General features: G+C 42.5%; 1 protein-coding gene and 1 non-coding gene across 2 annotated transcripts; one reads left to right on the top strand and one right to left on the bottom strand.

The window, feature by feature from the left end:
- Positions 1-5,787: 5,787 nt before the first annotated feature.
- Positions 5,788-12,745, top strand: LOC121772175. Its single transcript, XM_042169175.1, has one exon. The coding sequence runs from the start codon at positions 7,017-7,019 to the stop codon at positions 12,651-12,653; it is 5,637 nt and encodes a 1,878-aa protein (XP_042025109.1). The 5' UTR covers positions 5,788-7,016; the 3' UTR covers positions 12,654-12,745.
- On the bottom strand, positions 7,569-7,675 carry LOC121773100. Its single transcript, XR_006044673.1, has one exon. It is a non-coding gene; the product is annotated as a small nucleolar RNA R71 (small nucleolar RNA).
- Positions 12,746-18,499: the final 5,754 nt, after the last annotated feature.

Consider the following 18,499-nt stretch of genomic DNA (forward strand, 5'->3'; position numbering starts at 1 on the left):
CTTGGAATGGATATAATCAGAGATAAATGCAAGAAGAAGCTATGACTATTCCAGACTGATTATATTCACAAAACCCTGAAGAAATTCAGAGTTGATAACATGAGGAGTACTGCAACTCCAATGGCTGTGCATTTTAAGCTTTCAGCAGATCAGAGAGCCAAAACTGATGAAGAAAAGAAGGAAATGGAGTTAGTGCCTTGCTCCAATATTGTAGGTAGCTTGATGTACTTGATGATATGTACAAGGCCTAACATAACACATGCTATAAGCACAACAAGTAGATACATGACAGACTTTGGCGAACAGCACTGGAGTGCTCTGAAATGGACTCTAAGGTATCTTGCAGGAGCAGATAAGCAGGCCATATTATTCACTGGTGATGGTGGAGTGGAGGAAGAGCCTTTGATAGGCTATTGTGATTCAGATCATGCAGCAAATCTGGACACAAGAAGGTCACAGACTGGCTATATCTTGTTGATGAAAACGTGAGATACAAGTCTTGCCAGGCGAAAATTACAAGGAAAAGAAAACAATGAAAATTACACGTTAAACAACTGAACAATTACACGGAAATATGTTGTGGAAAGCGGTAAGCTGAGTCCTCTTTCCGCAAGACGAGATACGCCCCGGTAGTGCTCTCGGTTTGGCGTGTCGTCTCAAAAGATAAAACGGCTTCGTCTCTGGGGTAGCAGCACCGCTAGCAACAGAGCTCCGGCGAACGGGAGTGAGGGGGGGCAGAGCTTCGACGGGAAGTTATGCAGAGAGGGAGTATGCAATAATGCGTGTGTTGTGTTATGTCTAGAATGCAGAGGATGCCTGCCTATTTATAGGCCAAGTCCACCTGCAGGGCATTGATGGAGTCAACAGCCATTATGTGTGCCATGATGGCTTGACTATAACTGCCGGGGGTTATTGACTGGTGCACTAGCCAGTGGGAGCTGAAGAGACACGACAGGATACACTATGGACCGTCGGGGTCCATCAGGGACCTTTCGTCTCCCGTTATACGTCGGGGTCCAGCGGGGACCTTTTGTCTCCCGTTGTGCGTTGGGGTCCAGCGGGAACGTTTTGTCTCCCGTCATGCGTCGGGGTCCAGTGGGACCATGACGTGGACCAGGACCCGTCGGGGATAGCGTGGAGTTTGGGTTGGTCTAAAAAGAACAAGCGTGGCTCGAACCACGCTCAACGACCAGCTCCAAAGAACAGCCCAAAGACCACCCAAAGACCAAATGCCAAGGCACAAGGCACGGTGCACGGTGCATGAGGCATGGGTCACGGTGCACGGTGCGTGGGTCGCTGGCGGGCGGCTGCGGCACGCGCGTGTGGGCTCTGTCACCCGTCTTATTCCACGATAATTATCACACATGATAATTCATCTGATTAAATACTTCATCAAAGAAGTCTATCATCACCGATGTTGGATAATTAACACTTAGTTAATTAATCCCTTAGTCTTTTCACATAGCCCATTCTAGCTTTATTATGACCAACTTTAATATATTATTTCTCACTCACCGGGAATCGGATTTGAGAAAATGAATATACTATGATCATCTACTCGGAACGTAGATCGACGTTATTGCATTTAATTTCACAAAATTAAATGTCTTGTAACATTTATTATTAGTTAAAAATTATTTGACCAAGCACGATTCCAACAATCCCCCACATGAGTGGAAATTGTCAAATGCATATGTATGCAGACACAAGCTCAACCCTCAAGAGGCATGTAAGCATAAGGATTGGTTGTTTTTGGCTTTGAACCATCCATAGTCAATACCATCGGATACACAGGCGGACTAGTAGCGCTATGCTTTGAACTATTCATCCACGACGTGCACCGAGACAATGATGTTAACACTTAAACACCTCAACCTCATCCGTTCTCACGTTTTGTGTCCATTTCAGGCCTTGGACACCACTTTGGATTCATAAGTGTATTGTTTGAAGCGGCCTCACTTCACACTTACATAGGTGATTCCTCGTTGAGTATTTTGCCATACTCGTTCTCCTTGAGAACTTTATCTCAACAAGATCCTTTAGGAATCATTAAAAGTCATAGACTTAACCTCACCACTAGGCAAGTTTTTTTCAACACTCTATTGCTCTCTAGGGAATAGATATAGATGAGTGTTTCACACGAACTCTCATAGCTTAGTTTTCCCATTGAACCAAGTTCTTGGGATCTCCAATCATCATGGTTGGGTTACCACTATGACAATTCTTTAGTTTGTGGATTTCAAACCCATTCCCTCTAGCAATTTATTCATTTGATCACGATTTAACCATTTGGTTAGCGGATCCCTAGATTATCCAATGACTTCACGTAGTCAATTGTAATCACCCATGTTGTGATCAAATGTCTCACGGTATTATGTCGTCGACGAATGTGTCGAGACTTACCATTGTACAAGCCACTGTTTGCCCTCCCAATAGCGGCTTGGCTATCACAGTGAATTAACATTGGAGGCACGGGCTTTGACCAACACGAAATATCTTCAAGGAAGTTTTTAAGCCATTCGGCTTCTTCCGCGGCTTTATCTAAAGCTATGAATTCATATTCCATAGTGGATCGGGCTATACATGTCTGTTTCATGGATTTCCACGAGACAGCACCACCCCTAATAGTAAAGACATATCCACTTGTTGAAAGTGAGTCTTTGTTATCGGATATCCAATTTGCATCGCAGTACCCTTCAAGTACCGGGGGGTATCTTGAAAAGTGCAGCCCATGATTTTGAGTATACTTGAGATATCTCAAAACTCTTACAAGAGCTTTCCAATGCTCTTTGCTTGGATTCCTCAATAATGGCTCAACTTGTTCACGGCACAAGTAATATCAGGTCGAGTGCAATTAGTAAGATACATAATGCATCCAATGACCCGTGCATAATCTTCTTGTGCAACGGGCTCATCCCTGTTCTTGCTCAAGTGAACATTGAGCTCTATAGGCGTCTTAGCCGGGACGCCATCATAGGCGTTGAACCTCTTTAATACTTTCTCAACATAATGAGATTGTGTTAATGTGATTCCTTCGGATGTTCTTAGAATTTTCATTCCAAGAATTACATCGGCTAGACCCATATCCTTCATGTCAAAGTTTCTCTTTAACATGACTTTCGTGTCGTTAATCACTTGGGTGTTACTACTCATGATTAACATATCATCAACTTAGAGACATGATGTGTATTTTTCGTGTTCAAATATTAATGGTAAAGTTCACACAAGTTTAATAAATTGACTCTAATATTACAACAAATCTGCAAGAATACAGAGCCGATTGTAGTACTTCGAGTGTCGATCCACAGGGAGGCGTAGGCTATTTAATTCGAGATTGATAAGATTAATAAACAAATTGAAAACTATAGAATGAAAATAGAGAAACTCAAGAGATAGAGAACGTTGCTCCTAATATGCTCCAGATGTGAATTAACTTAACGGACCAATTAACTTATGGATTAACGATTAATCTAATGAAAGTTGTAATAATCTCGTTCATTCTACTCACACTGTGCATGTTCATAGATGCTTGAATTTAACCTTGCTGAACACTAAGATCAAATTCATACTCGTCGGATTATCACTCCTACAGACACATAGTAAGCTCTAATCCGACTTCTACGTTCCAACGTACATGATTCATTTACAAAATCAATTAAACATTCCTACAGAAGCATAGTAAATATCCAACAATAATTGTAACGACATGTAAATTAACTTATCCAAGATTCATACGTTGAACACGATACGAATCTTAAACTCTTTATCTACGTTTCCACCTTTTAACCAAGTTAAAGAGACATTGGCTAAAAGATAAGATTGAATCATAAATTAGGCCGGAATTATAATTCAATGTAAAAAGCACCGTAGAAAAGATCATAAATTAATATCAACCCATAGAATCCAAACTTAATTCACATCTTTCGCAAATTAGGAGCAACGTAAAGAGCTTAGCCGAAACACATGGTAATAACAATTAAAACCGTAGGTAGCATGCTCTTATTGAGTGGAATGGAGATATGGAGACGGATTGTCGGAATGTTGGTCGGAATTTCTTCATTCTCTTCTTCCTCTTCTCTTTCTCTCATTCCTACTCACTTTCTCCTCTGCCAAAAATCCCCCTTTTCTATCTGAATTTTCCTCCTTTTTAATCATCAAAACCGCTAAGAAGAAACCGCCAAAATGCAGTTGGAATCACCATGCCCGACCGGGCGAAATTGGAAGTGGAAATCGCCCGACCGGGCGTAAGGATTCTGGATGGCTTGGCGGGAAACGCCCGACTGGGCGTTCCGAAAGATGAAATCGCCCGGCCGGGCGATAAATCTGGACTCCGAGTTCCCTTCAAATATGACCCGGCCGGGTGGATTTTCAACCCCACAAATTCACCCGGCCGGGTGACTCATTTTCCAAGCTTTCTGGATTCACGATGCCATTTGCACAACCTTTTCACCATCCGAGCTTCATTCCTACACCATAGACATACTTTTGCAAGCATCAAACTATATAAATTATGTAAAGTTAGGGGAATAAAAATGAACAATTTGATTCGCATCAAGACACACTATAACATATCCATTATCAGTGTTCTTAATGTAGACACATTTGTCACATTCGTTGATTTTAAATCCATTTGATAACATCACGTTATTAAATTTCAAGTGCCACTGTAACGGCGCTTGTTTCAATCCATAGAGGGATTTAACCAGCTTGCATACCTTTTTCTCTTGTCCAGGTACTACAAAACCTTCAGGTTGTTCCATATAGATTTCATCTTCGAGGTCACCATTTAGAAACACAGTCTTAACATCCATTTGATGAATCTCAAGATCGTGCACAGCAGCAATCGCTAGAAGCACTCGAATTGATGTAATCCTCGTTACAGGTGAGTAGGTATGGAAGAAATCGTACCATTCCTTTTGTTTAAAGCCTTTGACTACCAGTCGAGCTTTATACTTATCCACTATTCCATCGGCCTTAAACTTTCTTTTAAGGACCCATTTGCATCCTAAAGGTTTAACACCTTCAGGTAGATCAACCAACACCCACGTGTGGTTTAGTAAAATTGAATCAATTTCGCTTTGAACAGCTTCTTTCCAATGCAACCCGTCTGGGCCTGCAAAGGCTACTTTTATCGATGTTGATTCTTCATCCAACATAAATGCAATATAGTCAGGACCAAATGTCTTTAGTATTCTGATCCTGCTACCACGTCTTAGTACCGCATTGTTTGGATCATGCCTTGTTCGCTTGCGCGATTCAGGCTCTTCATCCACTGATTTAGAACTAGCAGCTTCATCCTCAATTCTCGTATCAGAATTGGGTGCAATATTTTCCTTGTCTTTGCAAGGAAATATATTTTCAAGAAATACAGCATTTCTTGACTCGATTGTTGTTCCCATGGTCACAGTCGGTATTTCAGACTTGTGGACAACAAATCGATATGCACTACTGATGCGAAGCATTTTTCCTATACTTTTCCCCCGTAGACTAAACATTTCTATGTTAATTATAACTCACCAAGTCGTGCTTTGAGTGTAGTTTCGGGTGTTAGAAGCTGGAAGTTCGTCGGAAATGCATAGCTGAGATTCCAGAGAGTTCGCCCGGTCGGGCGATTATTGACGACACAAAACGCCCGGTCGGGCGTTTCCCCACGATACCTCCAGAAGCCTTTCGCCCGGTCGGGCGATTATCCCTTCTAATTTCGCCCGGTCGGGCGTTTGGTGGTTCAACTGTATTTCAGCAGTTTTCTCGGCAGTTTTGCTGGGGAAATAAAAAGAGAAAGGACGGATTTTACAAGAAAAGGGGGGGAAGACAGAAGGGAGAAGAAGGAAGAAGAGAAGAGAAGGAGGAAAATCTACCCGACACTCCGACGATCCGACTCCGCCATCCAATTCTACTCCGAAAGAGCATGCCTTCTACGGTTTTAATCATTGAATTTATCATGTATCAAGGCTAGGCTCATTTGTTGCTCCAAGTTGTGAATTAGACTCGTTAGAATGCTTCTACACTTTTGAACTCACGTTTGATATCATTGATTGTGTTTAATGCGTAATTCTATTACTTTAGAGGCATCTGTTGTGATAGATATCTAATCCTTGTTTATTGTCTCTTTAACATAGACATGGATGGATTAATCAATTGTTATGCTATCAAATTAAAATTGTTCAGAGGATAATTTGATAGTGGATTAGGTAAGCTCGTATAGTAGTTGATGTTAGATTCCCGCGCTTCCGCAGGAGTTGAATGCCTTCGAAAATTAATTCATGGAACAAGTGTTCAGCTGACTGTGAATTATACGTCGCAAACATGTTCAGTGCAAGCGATTAGGTTGATAAGTTAATCCCAAATTTGTGTGTGATAAATGTGTAGAATGATTCGAGTCTAAGGAGCAACTTGGAGTGACCTGTTTTTCTCGTGTTTAAAATCCTTGCGTAGTTAGTTTGTTAACTTAGTGTCATTAATCATCAAAACCAAAAATCGAACCTTTTTATGCTTTGTTTAGTGTTAAGTTTTAATAATCATTCCCTTCCCTGTGGATCGACACCTAAAATACTACACACGAAGCTGTATTCTCGCAGTTAGTGATAATATTTGGGTAATTAAATTGAACTTGCGTGCGAAATTGATCTGTTTTACAAACCAGTATTATCCACATCAAGTTTTGGCGCCGTTGCCGGGGAAGGCAATCGATTATTTAGCTTATAGTTTGTTTGTTTTTATTTTGTTTGATTTTTCTTTTTGAGTTTTATAGGTACATTGTTCGTGTTCTACGGTGTGATAGCCATCTACCACGTCCGGACTTGAAGACGAAGGAGTGTATTCTTTTAGGTAATTTTTAGCTAACTCTTAGTTTAGTTTTAGGTAGTTTTGTTTGCACACTAGCACACACGTTTTATAGGACTTACCCCGAAGTTGTCGAGAGGTCTCGCTTTCGGTAATTAGGAAATATTTTATGCTTGTGCTTGGTGTATTTTCTGTTGTGTAGGTAAAAATAAAAATAAAAATAAAAAAAGTGAATGCACACGCGATCACAGGGTACACCACCGTTTGGGTTGCTCTGTTATCAAAGAAGAAGAGTTAGAGGATCGCCTACTGAAATCTTCCCGGACTATCCGAGTCCAATTAGAGGCAACTTGTTCAGCGAGCCGAGTACAGAAAGAGATTCAGAATCAGAAAGTGAGATGGCAGATAACAATGAGATACCACCACCTGTTGTGAGGTTTGGCGATACACTGAGATCGGGAATTGAGTACCCCGGAGAGTTTGCTTATGCGAACAACAACATCAACATTCCACCTCACTATATTAGTTTGGTGAATGGGGGGAATCTTTTCCATGGACGGGATGATGAGGACCCGGTGAGCCACCTCAATGCCTTCTACGAGTTGACGAACTCTCACAGACCCCCGAATGTGGAACACAATCTAATCAAGAGGGTCTTATTCCCATTTTCTCTGAGGGAGAAAGCAAGAGCTTGGTATGACTCTATCCCGGGCTACAACATAGCAACGTTCCAAGAGTTGAAGACGTTGTTCCTCTTGGAATACAATTCTCCTATGAAGATTGAGAAGTTGAGAGAGGAGATCACCTCTTTCCGACAAAAGTATGACGAGTCCTTCGCGGAAGCATGGAAGAGATTCACGGAATTGATAAGGAAATGCCCAAGTCACGGACTAGCTCCGGGGCATGACCTTTTGAAATTCTACAAGGGACTCAATAATGAAGGCACGGGACTAGTTACTGCAGGCTCTAATGGAAACCTGGATGACTTAACGCATGAGGAGGTGAGAGCCTTATTCCAAAGGTTGGCTAACAATCAACGGAACTGGCACAACCCAAGGAGAGCAGCGGAGAAAGGAGGAGACACATTCGGTGCTACAAAGGATGCAGAGAGAGTATCTGCAATTGAAGCTCAACTGGCGGACATTAGCACTCAAATGTCGTCGATGACAAAGGCAGTTAAATCTCTTCAACTGACTCCTCAACCCCAAGCTGTGACGGTGATGAGATGTGGGTTGTGCCAAGGCGGGCATCATACTGATCAGTGCCCAAGTCTTCAAGGACCACCTGTGGAAGATGTGAACTATATTGGCAACAATCGCCAAGGGTTCAATCAAGGCAACCAATACAACAATCAGCAAAATTGGAGACCTCAACAAACGGGATGGAATCAGGCTGGTCCTAGCAACAACTCGGGAAATCAATGGAGGAACAACACTCAACCGCCGGGTTATGAGAAGAAGCCAACCGTCGAGGATCAGTTGGGGCAGATTCTCTCTTTCATGACTAAGAGTCAAAAGGAGAACGAAAATTTCAAGGAAAGGACGGTGGAAAAGTTTGGGCAGATGGATGCGACAATGAGGAATCTTGAGACGCAGATAGGGCAGCTTGCCACGGCATCACACACGAGGATTCCTAACACCATCCCGAGCAATACCGTACCTAATCCGAGAGGCAATGAACAGTGTAAGGCAGTGGTCTTGAGAAGTGGTCGTGAGTTGGATTCAACACCATCAATGGACGGCCAAGGTACTTCCGGCATCTCACACGCAGGGGCGGATGAGATGTTAGGCTTGCATTCCTCGCACGCAGGGGCGGACGAGGCATGTAAGGGAAGTCCCGCGTTGGTGCAGGGTGCCCAACATGGTCAAGAACAGGCTGCATCCGGCAGCAAGGAAAATGGTGTAGAAGCCGAGTTAAGTGAGAAGTTTTTGGCAGAAAAGAAGGGAAAGCAGAAAGTAGAGATGGGATCAAATGGACAGCTGATGACAAGTCCGGCATTAGACCCGAAAAGCAAGTTCAACTTCCCTGATCACATTCCTCCTCCACCATATCCACCGAAGAGGAAGAACAGAGCTCCAAAGGAGAAAAGCTTCGAGTGGATGATGAACGTGATTCGAAAAGTGAATGTGGATGTATCGTTGGTGGACCTCTTCACTAATTTCCCCAAGTTCTCCAAGTTCTTTAAGGACATGATGGCAAACAAGGAGAAACTTCAAGACGAGGGAATAGTGGCATTGAGCATGAATTGCTCACAATTGATTTCGGGAATGATGCCCATGAAGAAGAGGGATCCGGGAAGTTGTGTGATTCCTTGTGAGATAGGCAACACAATTTTTACCAAATGTCTATTGGATCAAGGATCGGGGATCTCACTGATGGCATTGAAAACAGCACGTGCCATTGGACTGGAGAACAGAATGGAGCCCATCGACATTGCTCTACAACTGGCTGATCATTCCATTGTGAAGCCCACTGGAATAGTAGAGGATGTCTTGGTCAAGGTAGACAAGTTCGTCATCCCCGTTGATTTCATAGTATTGGATATGCCCGAGGACAAAGAGGTACCTATTCTGTTTGGTAGACCGTTTCTTGCCACGGGAGATGTGTTGTTAGGAGCTAAAGACAACTCTGTCACGTTTAGAATTAATGGTGAGCAAGTGACCATTAATGTGGAGAAAGCGATGAAGCATCCTAGTGATGCAAAAGCGTGCTTTAGAGTTGATGTCCTCGACAAGTGTATCTTTGACAAGATGCGTTGCTCGGCAAGTATAGAAGGAAGCGTTTATGATAAGGGGAGCTTGGAAAGAGACTTTGGTTCGACAATTAAAGTTGATTTTGATTTTGATGAAAGTGAGGATGCTCAAATTGATCGACCAAGTCTAGAGAATGAATGTGTGGTGGATACTTTCGTGGCGGATGTGCAGCCCTCAATTGAAGTACCACCAAAGCTAGAATTGAAGCCACTCCCGACAAATCTGAAATACGCATTCCTTGGTGAGGATGAATCTTTACCGGTTGTGATATCGGCGATGTTGAATGATGAAGAGGAATTGAAGTTGATAGAGCTACTGAAGTCACACAAGAAAGCTCTAGGTTGGTCCATTGCCGACATCAAAGGAATTAGCCCCGCAATATGCATGCATAAAATCTTGATGGAAGATGGAGCTAAGCCGGTAAGAGAGAGACAAAGGAGGTTGAACCCACTTATGCAGGAAGTGGTTGAAAAAGAAGTGAAGAAATTGCTGAAATATGGGATGATCTATCCCATTTCCGATAGTGAGTGGGTTAGCCCGGTACAATGTGTACCAAAGAAAGGGGGAATAACCGTGACCGTCAATGAGAAGAATGAGGTTTTGGCAACTCGATTGGTGAACTCATGGAGAGTTTGCATGGATTATAGAAAGTTGAATACGGCGACGAGAAAAGATCACTTCCCGTTGCCATTTCTGGATCAGTTGCTCGATAGGATTGCGGGTTATTCCCATTATTGCTTTCTTGATGGATATTCGGGGTACAATCAGATTGCAATTGCCCCGGAAGATCAAGAAAAGACGACATTCACATGTCCTATTGGAACTTATGCCTTCCGCCGGATGCCTTTTGGTTTGTGTAATGCACCGGCTACATTCCAACGTTGCATGATGGCAATTTTTTCTGATATGAATGAAGACATCATGGAGATCTTCATGGATGATTTCTCCGTCTTTGGATCCTCATTTGACTTTTGCTTAGAAAACTTGAGACGGGTCCTACAAAGATGTGAAGAATCAAATCTCGTGCTCAATTGGGAAAAGTGTCAGTTCATGGTCAAGGAAGGCATAGTGTTGGGACACAAGGTGTCAGAGTTGGGGTTGGAGATGGATAAGGCGAAGATTGATGTGATCTCAAAGTTACCTCCCCCGACGAATGTGAAGGGCATCCGTAGTTTCCTTGGACACGCGGGATTCTACCGACGTTTTATAAAGGATTTTTCAAAGATTGCAAAGCCACTTTGCAACTTGCTTGAAAAGGATGCCAAGTTCGTCTTTGATGGGAAATGCCTTGAGGCATTTGAATTGCTGAAGAAAAAGCTAGTCGAAGCTCCTATTATTATCACACCCGACTGGTCAAAGCCGTTTGAGCTGATGTGTGATGCTTCGGACTATGCTGTGGGGGCCGTTCTAGGCCAAAGGAGAGACAAGGTTCTACACGCTGTCTACTATGCTAGCAAAGTACTCAACGAAGCTCAACTGAATTACACCACGACAGAGAAGGAAATGCTAGCAGTAGTGTATGCTTTTGAGAAGTTTCGTGCTTACTTACTTGGCACGAAGGTGGTAGTGTTTACGGATCATTCGGCTATCAAGTACTTGATGAACAAGAAAGATGCAAAGCCTCGGTTGGTGAGGTGGATCCTTTTACTACAAGAGTTTGATGTGGAAATCAAAGACAAAAAGGGGACCGAGAATTTGGTAGCCGATCATCTGTCTAGATTAGAGGGATTGGAAGAGACGGAAGATGAAAGAAAGAAAAGGATAAATGAGAAATTTCCCGACGAGCAAGTGTTGCAAGTGGAGGCTCGGGAAACATATGTGCCGTGGTTTGCCAATTTGGCAAACTACCTTGTCACGGGCATTATACCAGAAGGGTTGTCATCTAACCAAAAGAAGAAGTTTTTGAGTGACACCCGCACATATGTTTGGGAAGATCCGTTTCTCTTCCGGATTTGTAGTGATGGAGTGATTCGAAGGTGCGTTGGAGAGCATGAGCACCTTCAGATTTTGTCTGCATGCCATGATTCGTTGTATGGCGGCCACTTTGGAGCACGACGAACTGCTTTTAAAGTGCTTCAGTCCGGATTCTTTTGGCCATCGATCTTCAAGGATGCAAAAGCCTATGTAGAACGATGTGACAGTTGCCAAAGAGCCGGCAATATCTCGTGGAGGAATGAAATGCCGATGAATAATATTCACGAGGTAGAACTTTTCGATGTTTGGGGAATAGACTTCATGGGACCGTTTCCCAAGTCTAATGGGCAGCAATACATTCTCGTTGCTGTCGACTACGTATCTAAGTGGGTAGAGGCAGTGGCCTCGGCAACCAATGATGCCAAAGTGGTGTTGAAATTTATCAAGAATCACATCTTTAACCGCTTTGGGACACCACGAGCCATTATCAGTGATGGAGGAACTCATTTTTGCAACAAATTGTTTGAAAACCTCCTAGGAAAGTATGGTGTCCAACACAAGGTTGCTACCCCTTATCATCCCCAAACAAGTGGTCAAGTTGAAGTCTCCAATCGTGAGATAAAGCGGGTGCTTGAGAAAGTTGTAAGGCCGTCTCGGAAGGATTGGGCTCAAAAGCTAGATGATGCTTTGTGGGCCTATCGAACGGCGTATAAGACCCCGATTGGAACTTCACCATACAAATTGGTATTTGGGAAGGCTTGCCATTTGCCGGTAGAGCTTGAGCATAAAGCTTTTTGGGCTTTGCAAAAGCTTAATTTGGATTATGATGCTGCAGCCGAGAAGAGGATGTGCGATATGAATGAGATGGATGAGTTTAGGCTTCATGCATATGAGAGCGTTGATCTCTACAAAGAGCGTGCTAAGAGGGTACATGATGCAGCCATTAAGCCTCGTCAATTCCATGAGGGACAACTGGTCCTTTTGTACAACTCTCGGCTTAGACTGTTTCCGGGCAAGCTCAAGTCAAGATGGTGGGGTCCCTATGTGGTGCACAAGGTATACCCCTATGGTGCTGTGGATGTTCGGGATCAGAAGAATGGTAGCATTTGGAAGGTGAATGGCCAACGCTTGAAGGCCTATGTTGGAGTTGAAAGTGGCACGGAGACAGAAGAGGTGGTCACACTAGAGAATCCGAAAGTGTAGACCAAAGATGAAGAAGGTCGAGCCAACGACTATAAACAAAGGCGCTGATTGGGAGGCAACCCAAGTTTTTTTCTTTCTTTTATCTTTTGGTTTCATATGTTGGAGGTTTTGTTTGCTCAATTCTTTCCTCCAACATTTATTTTGAATTGAGTGTTCTTTTTGTAGTTTTTGTTTTTTTTTTGTAGGAGCAACTGGGAGTTAGGATTGGAGCTTAGGAGGAAGCACACCTGCAAAGGATTTTTACACCCACCCTCCCACCCGAATGCACTATGGACGTCATGCCAAGTTTGGGGGAGTTTCATTTCCCTTTACTTTATTTGTCTTCTTTGCATGCATTGAGGACAATGATGCATTCAAGTTTGGGGGGGGTTATGAATGATTTGTGTTGTATGTTTTTTGGGTGTTTTGCGTGATAAAGATGTTTTGAATCTATGTAGTTGACGGGTGCATGCTTTATCTTCGGCTTTCTGGTTGGGAAATCTTGCTTAATTTTACTTGAACTTTGAAGCCTAGGATGAATAGAATGGGTGCATGGATCTTTGTGAAAAAGCATGTCGTGATAACATCCGATTTCTTGAGTTGAGGAGAGTATGAAAATCGCATGACTTGTGGAAATTATGTTGGATTGATTTGCTTTATCGAGTGAAGTGCTTGCGTTCGTTTGTGTTAACGATTTGGGAGGATAAGGCACTAGGATGAACTCCATGGCCAAATGATCACATGCCTAGTCCATCAAATGATCCCCTAGAAGCCACCTTGAGCTTAATTTCTTATTCTTTGTGTAAACACTTAGCCAAACACTTAGCCACTGAAATAAGCCTAATTTTAGCCTCATCGATAGACCTTGCTACTATTTGGGTGCTAAATACAAGTTGAGCTTTGTGGTTTGAGTTTGAGTGTGGGTGGTGAGTTGTAAAGAGTAGACATTTCTAGACTTGATAGAAGGTGAAAAGAATGAAGTTCTAAGAAAAAAAAAAAAAAAAAAAAAAAAAAAACAAGAAAAAGAAAAAAAAAAAAACGACCTCCAAATTCACAAAAGTCGAGGTCTTTAAAAAAAAAAAAAAAAAAAAAAAAATAAGTTTGATGAAATAAAGATAGAGCTTCTATAATTGTGCGATGTAATCTTGTCTAGAATAGATCTCAAGTTTGGGGGAGTTTGAGTTGGGTTGTAATTTTTGGTTGTTCGATCTTTGGAAGGATGTTGTAGGAGGGAAGATTTTGGCACTCAAATGTGTAGCCTTTGAGCTCACTATCCATACTTATCCTACCTCGTCCCTAGCCACATTACAACCTTGAAATAAGACCTTGGACCTAATCGTTGATGCTTGTGGATGTGTGTAAATAGCTTGGTAGAGTTAAAGAAGTTCGGTTTGAAATCTGCGAGTCTATGAGATTAGTAGTGCTTGATGAATCAATGATGACGGTTTGAGTTGTTTGATCGTATGCTCGGACTTACTTTGAAGTGCATCTTGACTTGAAAATCTAGGGGGATGAGTGATTGTTCTTGAGAGTGGGAAATCTCGATTGGAAATGTCGGGGGTTTAGATCTTGTCACTCACGTCCCTACTTGATTCTTGTTGATGAAAATCTCTTTGCGGGTTAGACTTGGTTGAGTTTTTGTGCTTAAAATGTATCTTGCTCGGGGCGAGCAAGAGCTTAAGTTTGGGGGTATTTGATGCGAAGCATTTTTCCTATACTTTTCCCCCGTAGACTAAACATTTCTATGTTAATTATAACTCACCAAGTCGTGCTTTGAGTGTAGTTTCGGGTGTTAGAAGCTGGAAGTTCGTCGGAAATGCATAGCTGAGATTCCAGAGAGTTCGCCCGGTCGGGCGATTCTGAGCTTCTAAAACGCCCGGTCGGGCGTTACGCATGAGGATTCCAGAAAGTTCGCCCGGTCGGGCGATTATTGACGACACAAAACGCCCGGTCGGGCGTTTCCCCACGATACCTCCAGAAGCCTTTCGCCCGGTCGGGCGATTATCCCTTCTAATTTCGCCCGGTCGGGCGTTTGGTGGTTCAACTGTATTTCAGCAGTTTTCTCGGCAGTTTTGCTGGGGAAATAAAAAGAGAAAGGACGGATTTTACAAGAAAAGGGGGGGAAGACAGAAGGGAGAAGAAGGAAGAAGAGAAGAGAAGGAGGAAAATCTACCCGACACTCCGACGATCCGACTCCGCCATCCAATTCTACTCCGAAAGAGCATGCCTTCTACGGTTTTAATCATTGAATTTATCATGTATCAAGGCTAGGCTCATTTGTTGCTCCAAGTTGTGAATTAGACTCGTTAGAATGCTTCTACACTTTTGAACTCACGTTTGATATCATTGATTGTGTTTAATGCGTAATTCTATTACTTTAGAGGCATCTGTTGTGATAGATATCTAATCCTTGTTTATTGTCTCTTTAACATAGACATGGATGGATTAATCAATTGTTATGCTATCAAATTAAAATTGTTCAGAGGATAATTTGATAGTGGATTAGGTAAGCTCGTATAGTAGTTGATGTTAGATTCCCGCGCTTCCGCAGGAGTTGAATGCCTTCGAAAATTAATTCATGGAACAAGTGTTCAGCTGACTGTGAATTATACGTCGCAAACATGTTCAGTGCAAGCGATTAGGTTGATAAGTTAATCCCAAATTTGTGTGTGATAAATGTGTAGAATGATTCGAGTCTAAGGAGCAACTTGGAGTGACCTGTTTTTCTCGTGTTTAAAATCCTTGCGTAGTTAGTTTGTTAACTTAGTGTCATTAATCATCAAAACCAAAAATCGAACCTTTTTATGCTTTGTTTAGTGTTAAGTTTTAATAATCATTCCCTTCCCTGTGGATCGACACCTAAAATACTACACACGAAGCTGTATTCTCGCAGTTAGTGATAATATTTGGGTAATTAAATTGAACTTGCGTGCGAAATTGATCTGTTTTACAAACCAGTATTATCCACATCAACTACTATTAAGTGCATACCCAATAAAGATACAATCAACCGTTTTAGGACCGATTGTAACTTCTTTGGGTGGAGGAACCATTACCTTAGCCAAACACCCCCACACTTTGAGGTATTTGTAGGATGGCTTCCTTCCTTTCCACAGCTCATAAGGAGTAACATCCTTACCTTTGCGTGGAATTTTGTTTATGATGTAGTTGGCTGTCAAAACAGCTTCCTCCCCACATGTTCTGGGGCATCCCCGAACTGATCAGTAACACATTCATCATTTCTTTGAGAGTTCGATTCTTGCGTTTTGCAACACCATTAGATTGTGGTGAATATGGTGTAGTCGTTTGGTGAATTATACCACTTGCGTTGCATAATTCCTCAAACGGGGCTACGTATTCACCCCCTCTATCACTTCGAATCATTTTGATTTTACATCCAAGTTGATTCTCGACTTCGTTCTTATAATTTTTGAACACTTCTATTGCTTCGTCTTTACTTCTTAAAAGATAGACATAACAATATCTTGTGCAATCATCTATGAATGTGATAAAGTATTTTTTACCACCTCTCGTTTGCACTAATTTTAAGTCACATACGTACGTGTGAATTAATTCAAGGGGTTTCGTGTTCCGTTCAACCGAATGAAACGGCAACTTAGTTATTTTCGCCTCAAGATAAGTTTCACATTTGTTTTGAGTTTCTACTTCATTTGCCTTTAGTAAATCTAAACTTACTAATCTTTTAATGGCATTTTGATTTACATGTCCTAATCTATTGTGCCACAAGTTAGAACACTCAGTCAAATAAGAAGAAGTAGATGCATTCTTATTATTAGCCAACGGCTTAGGGACATGGCGTACAGCTACACTAAGCTTGAAAAGTCCGTCGGTTACAAAACCTTTTCCAAGTGACTTTCCAAACTTGTACAAAGAAAACCTATCAGATTCAAATACAAGTTTAAACCCTTTATTCACTAGTATTGATCCTGACACTAGGTTATTGCGGATGTCCGGGACGTGCAGCACATCCTTCAAAGTGATGGTGACGCCGGACGTCATCATGAGGATCACGTCTCCAATGCCGAGGACTTGAGACGAGGCTTGATTCCCCATATTCATCTTCCTCCCTTCAACAGCGGTGTAGGAGGCGAACTTGCTTTTATCGGCACAGACGTGGGCAGTAGCTCCAGTGTCGATATACCAACCACCTTTGTTATTGTTGGGATTTACGCACACAAGGCTTTCACACACTCAATAAGATCACACACACACTCACTGTTGTATGAGATCACACAATGCAGGAAACACACACACTCACACTTTGAGTATTGAAGATGATAATCTTGGAGAGAAAACTGGAAAACTCTTTATTGATTAAACTCTACTCTAAACTACATACACGGTGAGCTATTTAAAGCTCCATAATCACGTAGCAACTGCTACTAACTAACTACAAGAAGAATCAAGAAAGCAAGAAGAATAACCGCTACATCTCAGCTAACTAACTGCTGCTCCAACGGCTAGTTCGGCTAGGTTGCTTCTACCTTCTCGGTTCAAGACCGAACTCCTTCTTCGGCTCAATACCGAACTCCTTCTCGGCTTACAACCGAACTCTTCCTTCTCGGCTCATTCCAGCTCAACGCCGAGCTTCCTTACCGAGCTTCCATACCGAGCTTCCATACCGAGCTTCTTTACCGCTGAGCTTACCGACTTCTGCCTTCTTCTTCTTCTCGGCTAGTTCCAGGCTAGTTCCAGCTCGGTAAGCCGAGCTTACCGAACTCCTTTCTAGCCGAGCTTCTTCCAACTGAAATGAGCACTCCATTATTACAATTCTCCACCTGAGGGCTCATCTCAGTTCTTGCACAAACATTGATCCATTTCTTGCAATGATCAAACTTGTCTCTACCTAGAGACTTTGTTAGCATGTCAGCCGGATTGTGCAAGGTGTTAATCTTAACCACCTTCACTCTCCCCTTTTCAATCTCATCTCTAATGAAATGCAACTTTATGTCTATGTGCTTGCTCCTTTCATGAAAACCCGGATGTTTAGCCAAGCACATAGCTGAGCTGCTGTCACAATGAATCACCATTGTCTTTTGGTCAAAATCAAAGTCAGAAATCACTCCCTGAATCCAAAAACTCTCCTGTACAGCTGCAGTGAGAGCTATATACTCTGACTCTGTTGTTGAGAGAGCAACAACACTTTGCAACCCTGACTTCCAGCTGATTACAGTTCCAAACATGGTGAAAAGATAACCTGTTTGGGACTTTCTGTTGTCCAGGTTTGCAGCATAGTCTGCATCACAATAGCCCTGCACAACCTCCTCAGATTCACCTTCCCAGCCATTGAACACAATCCCCCAGTCCAGCTGATTCACCACAGCCAATAGAATCCTAATCGAAGTGTGCTTCACAACAGGTGCAAACACTTCATTGAAATCGATTCCCTCCTGCTGTGTAAAGCCTCTAGCCACCAGCCTTGCCTTGAACCTGATTCTGTCTTTATCAGTGGTTTCTACCTTCCTTTTAAACAACCACTTGCAACTGATCAGCTTCCTCTCCTTTCCATCTGTATTCAGCTTGGATTTGTCCACCAAAATCCATGTTTTGTTCTTGAGTAAAGACTCTATTTCCTCATTCATGGCTTCAATCCATCTTTCTCTATCTTTACTCTGCATAGCTTCTTTATATGTGAGTGGATCTGCACCATCAATACCTTCAGCTGCACACAGAGCATAATACACAACATCAGAGAACTTTGTTGGTGGCCTTGTTTCTCTTCTAACTCTGTCCCTTGCAAGCTGATAGTCCCTGATAGAGTCTGATATAGACTCACCAGCCTGGTTGCCCTGAGTTGGAGCCTCTTCTTTATCCGAATCAGACTCACTCCCTGAGTCAATGACTCC

Source organism: Salvia splendens, chromosome 16, assembly GCF_004379255.2.
Source record: "Salvia splendens isolate huo1 chromosome 16, SspV2, whole genome shotgun sequence".
NCBI classification, from domain to species: domain Eukaryota; kingdom Viridiplantae; phylum Streptophyta; class Magnoliopsida; order Lamiales; family Lamiaceae; genus Salvia; species Salvia splendens.

Excerpts from the sequence above, each read along its gene's own strand:
- LOC121772175 (XM_042169175.1), top strand. The coding sequence starts at position 7,017 with ATGCACACGCGATCACAGGGTACACCACCGTTTGGGTTGCTCTGTTAT.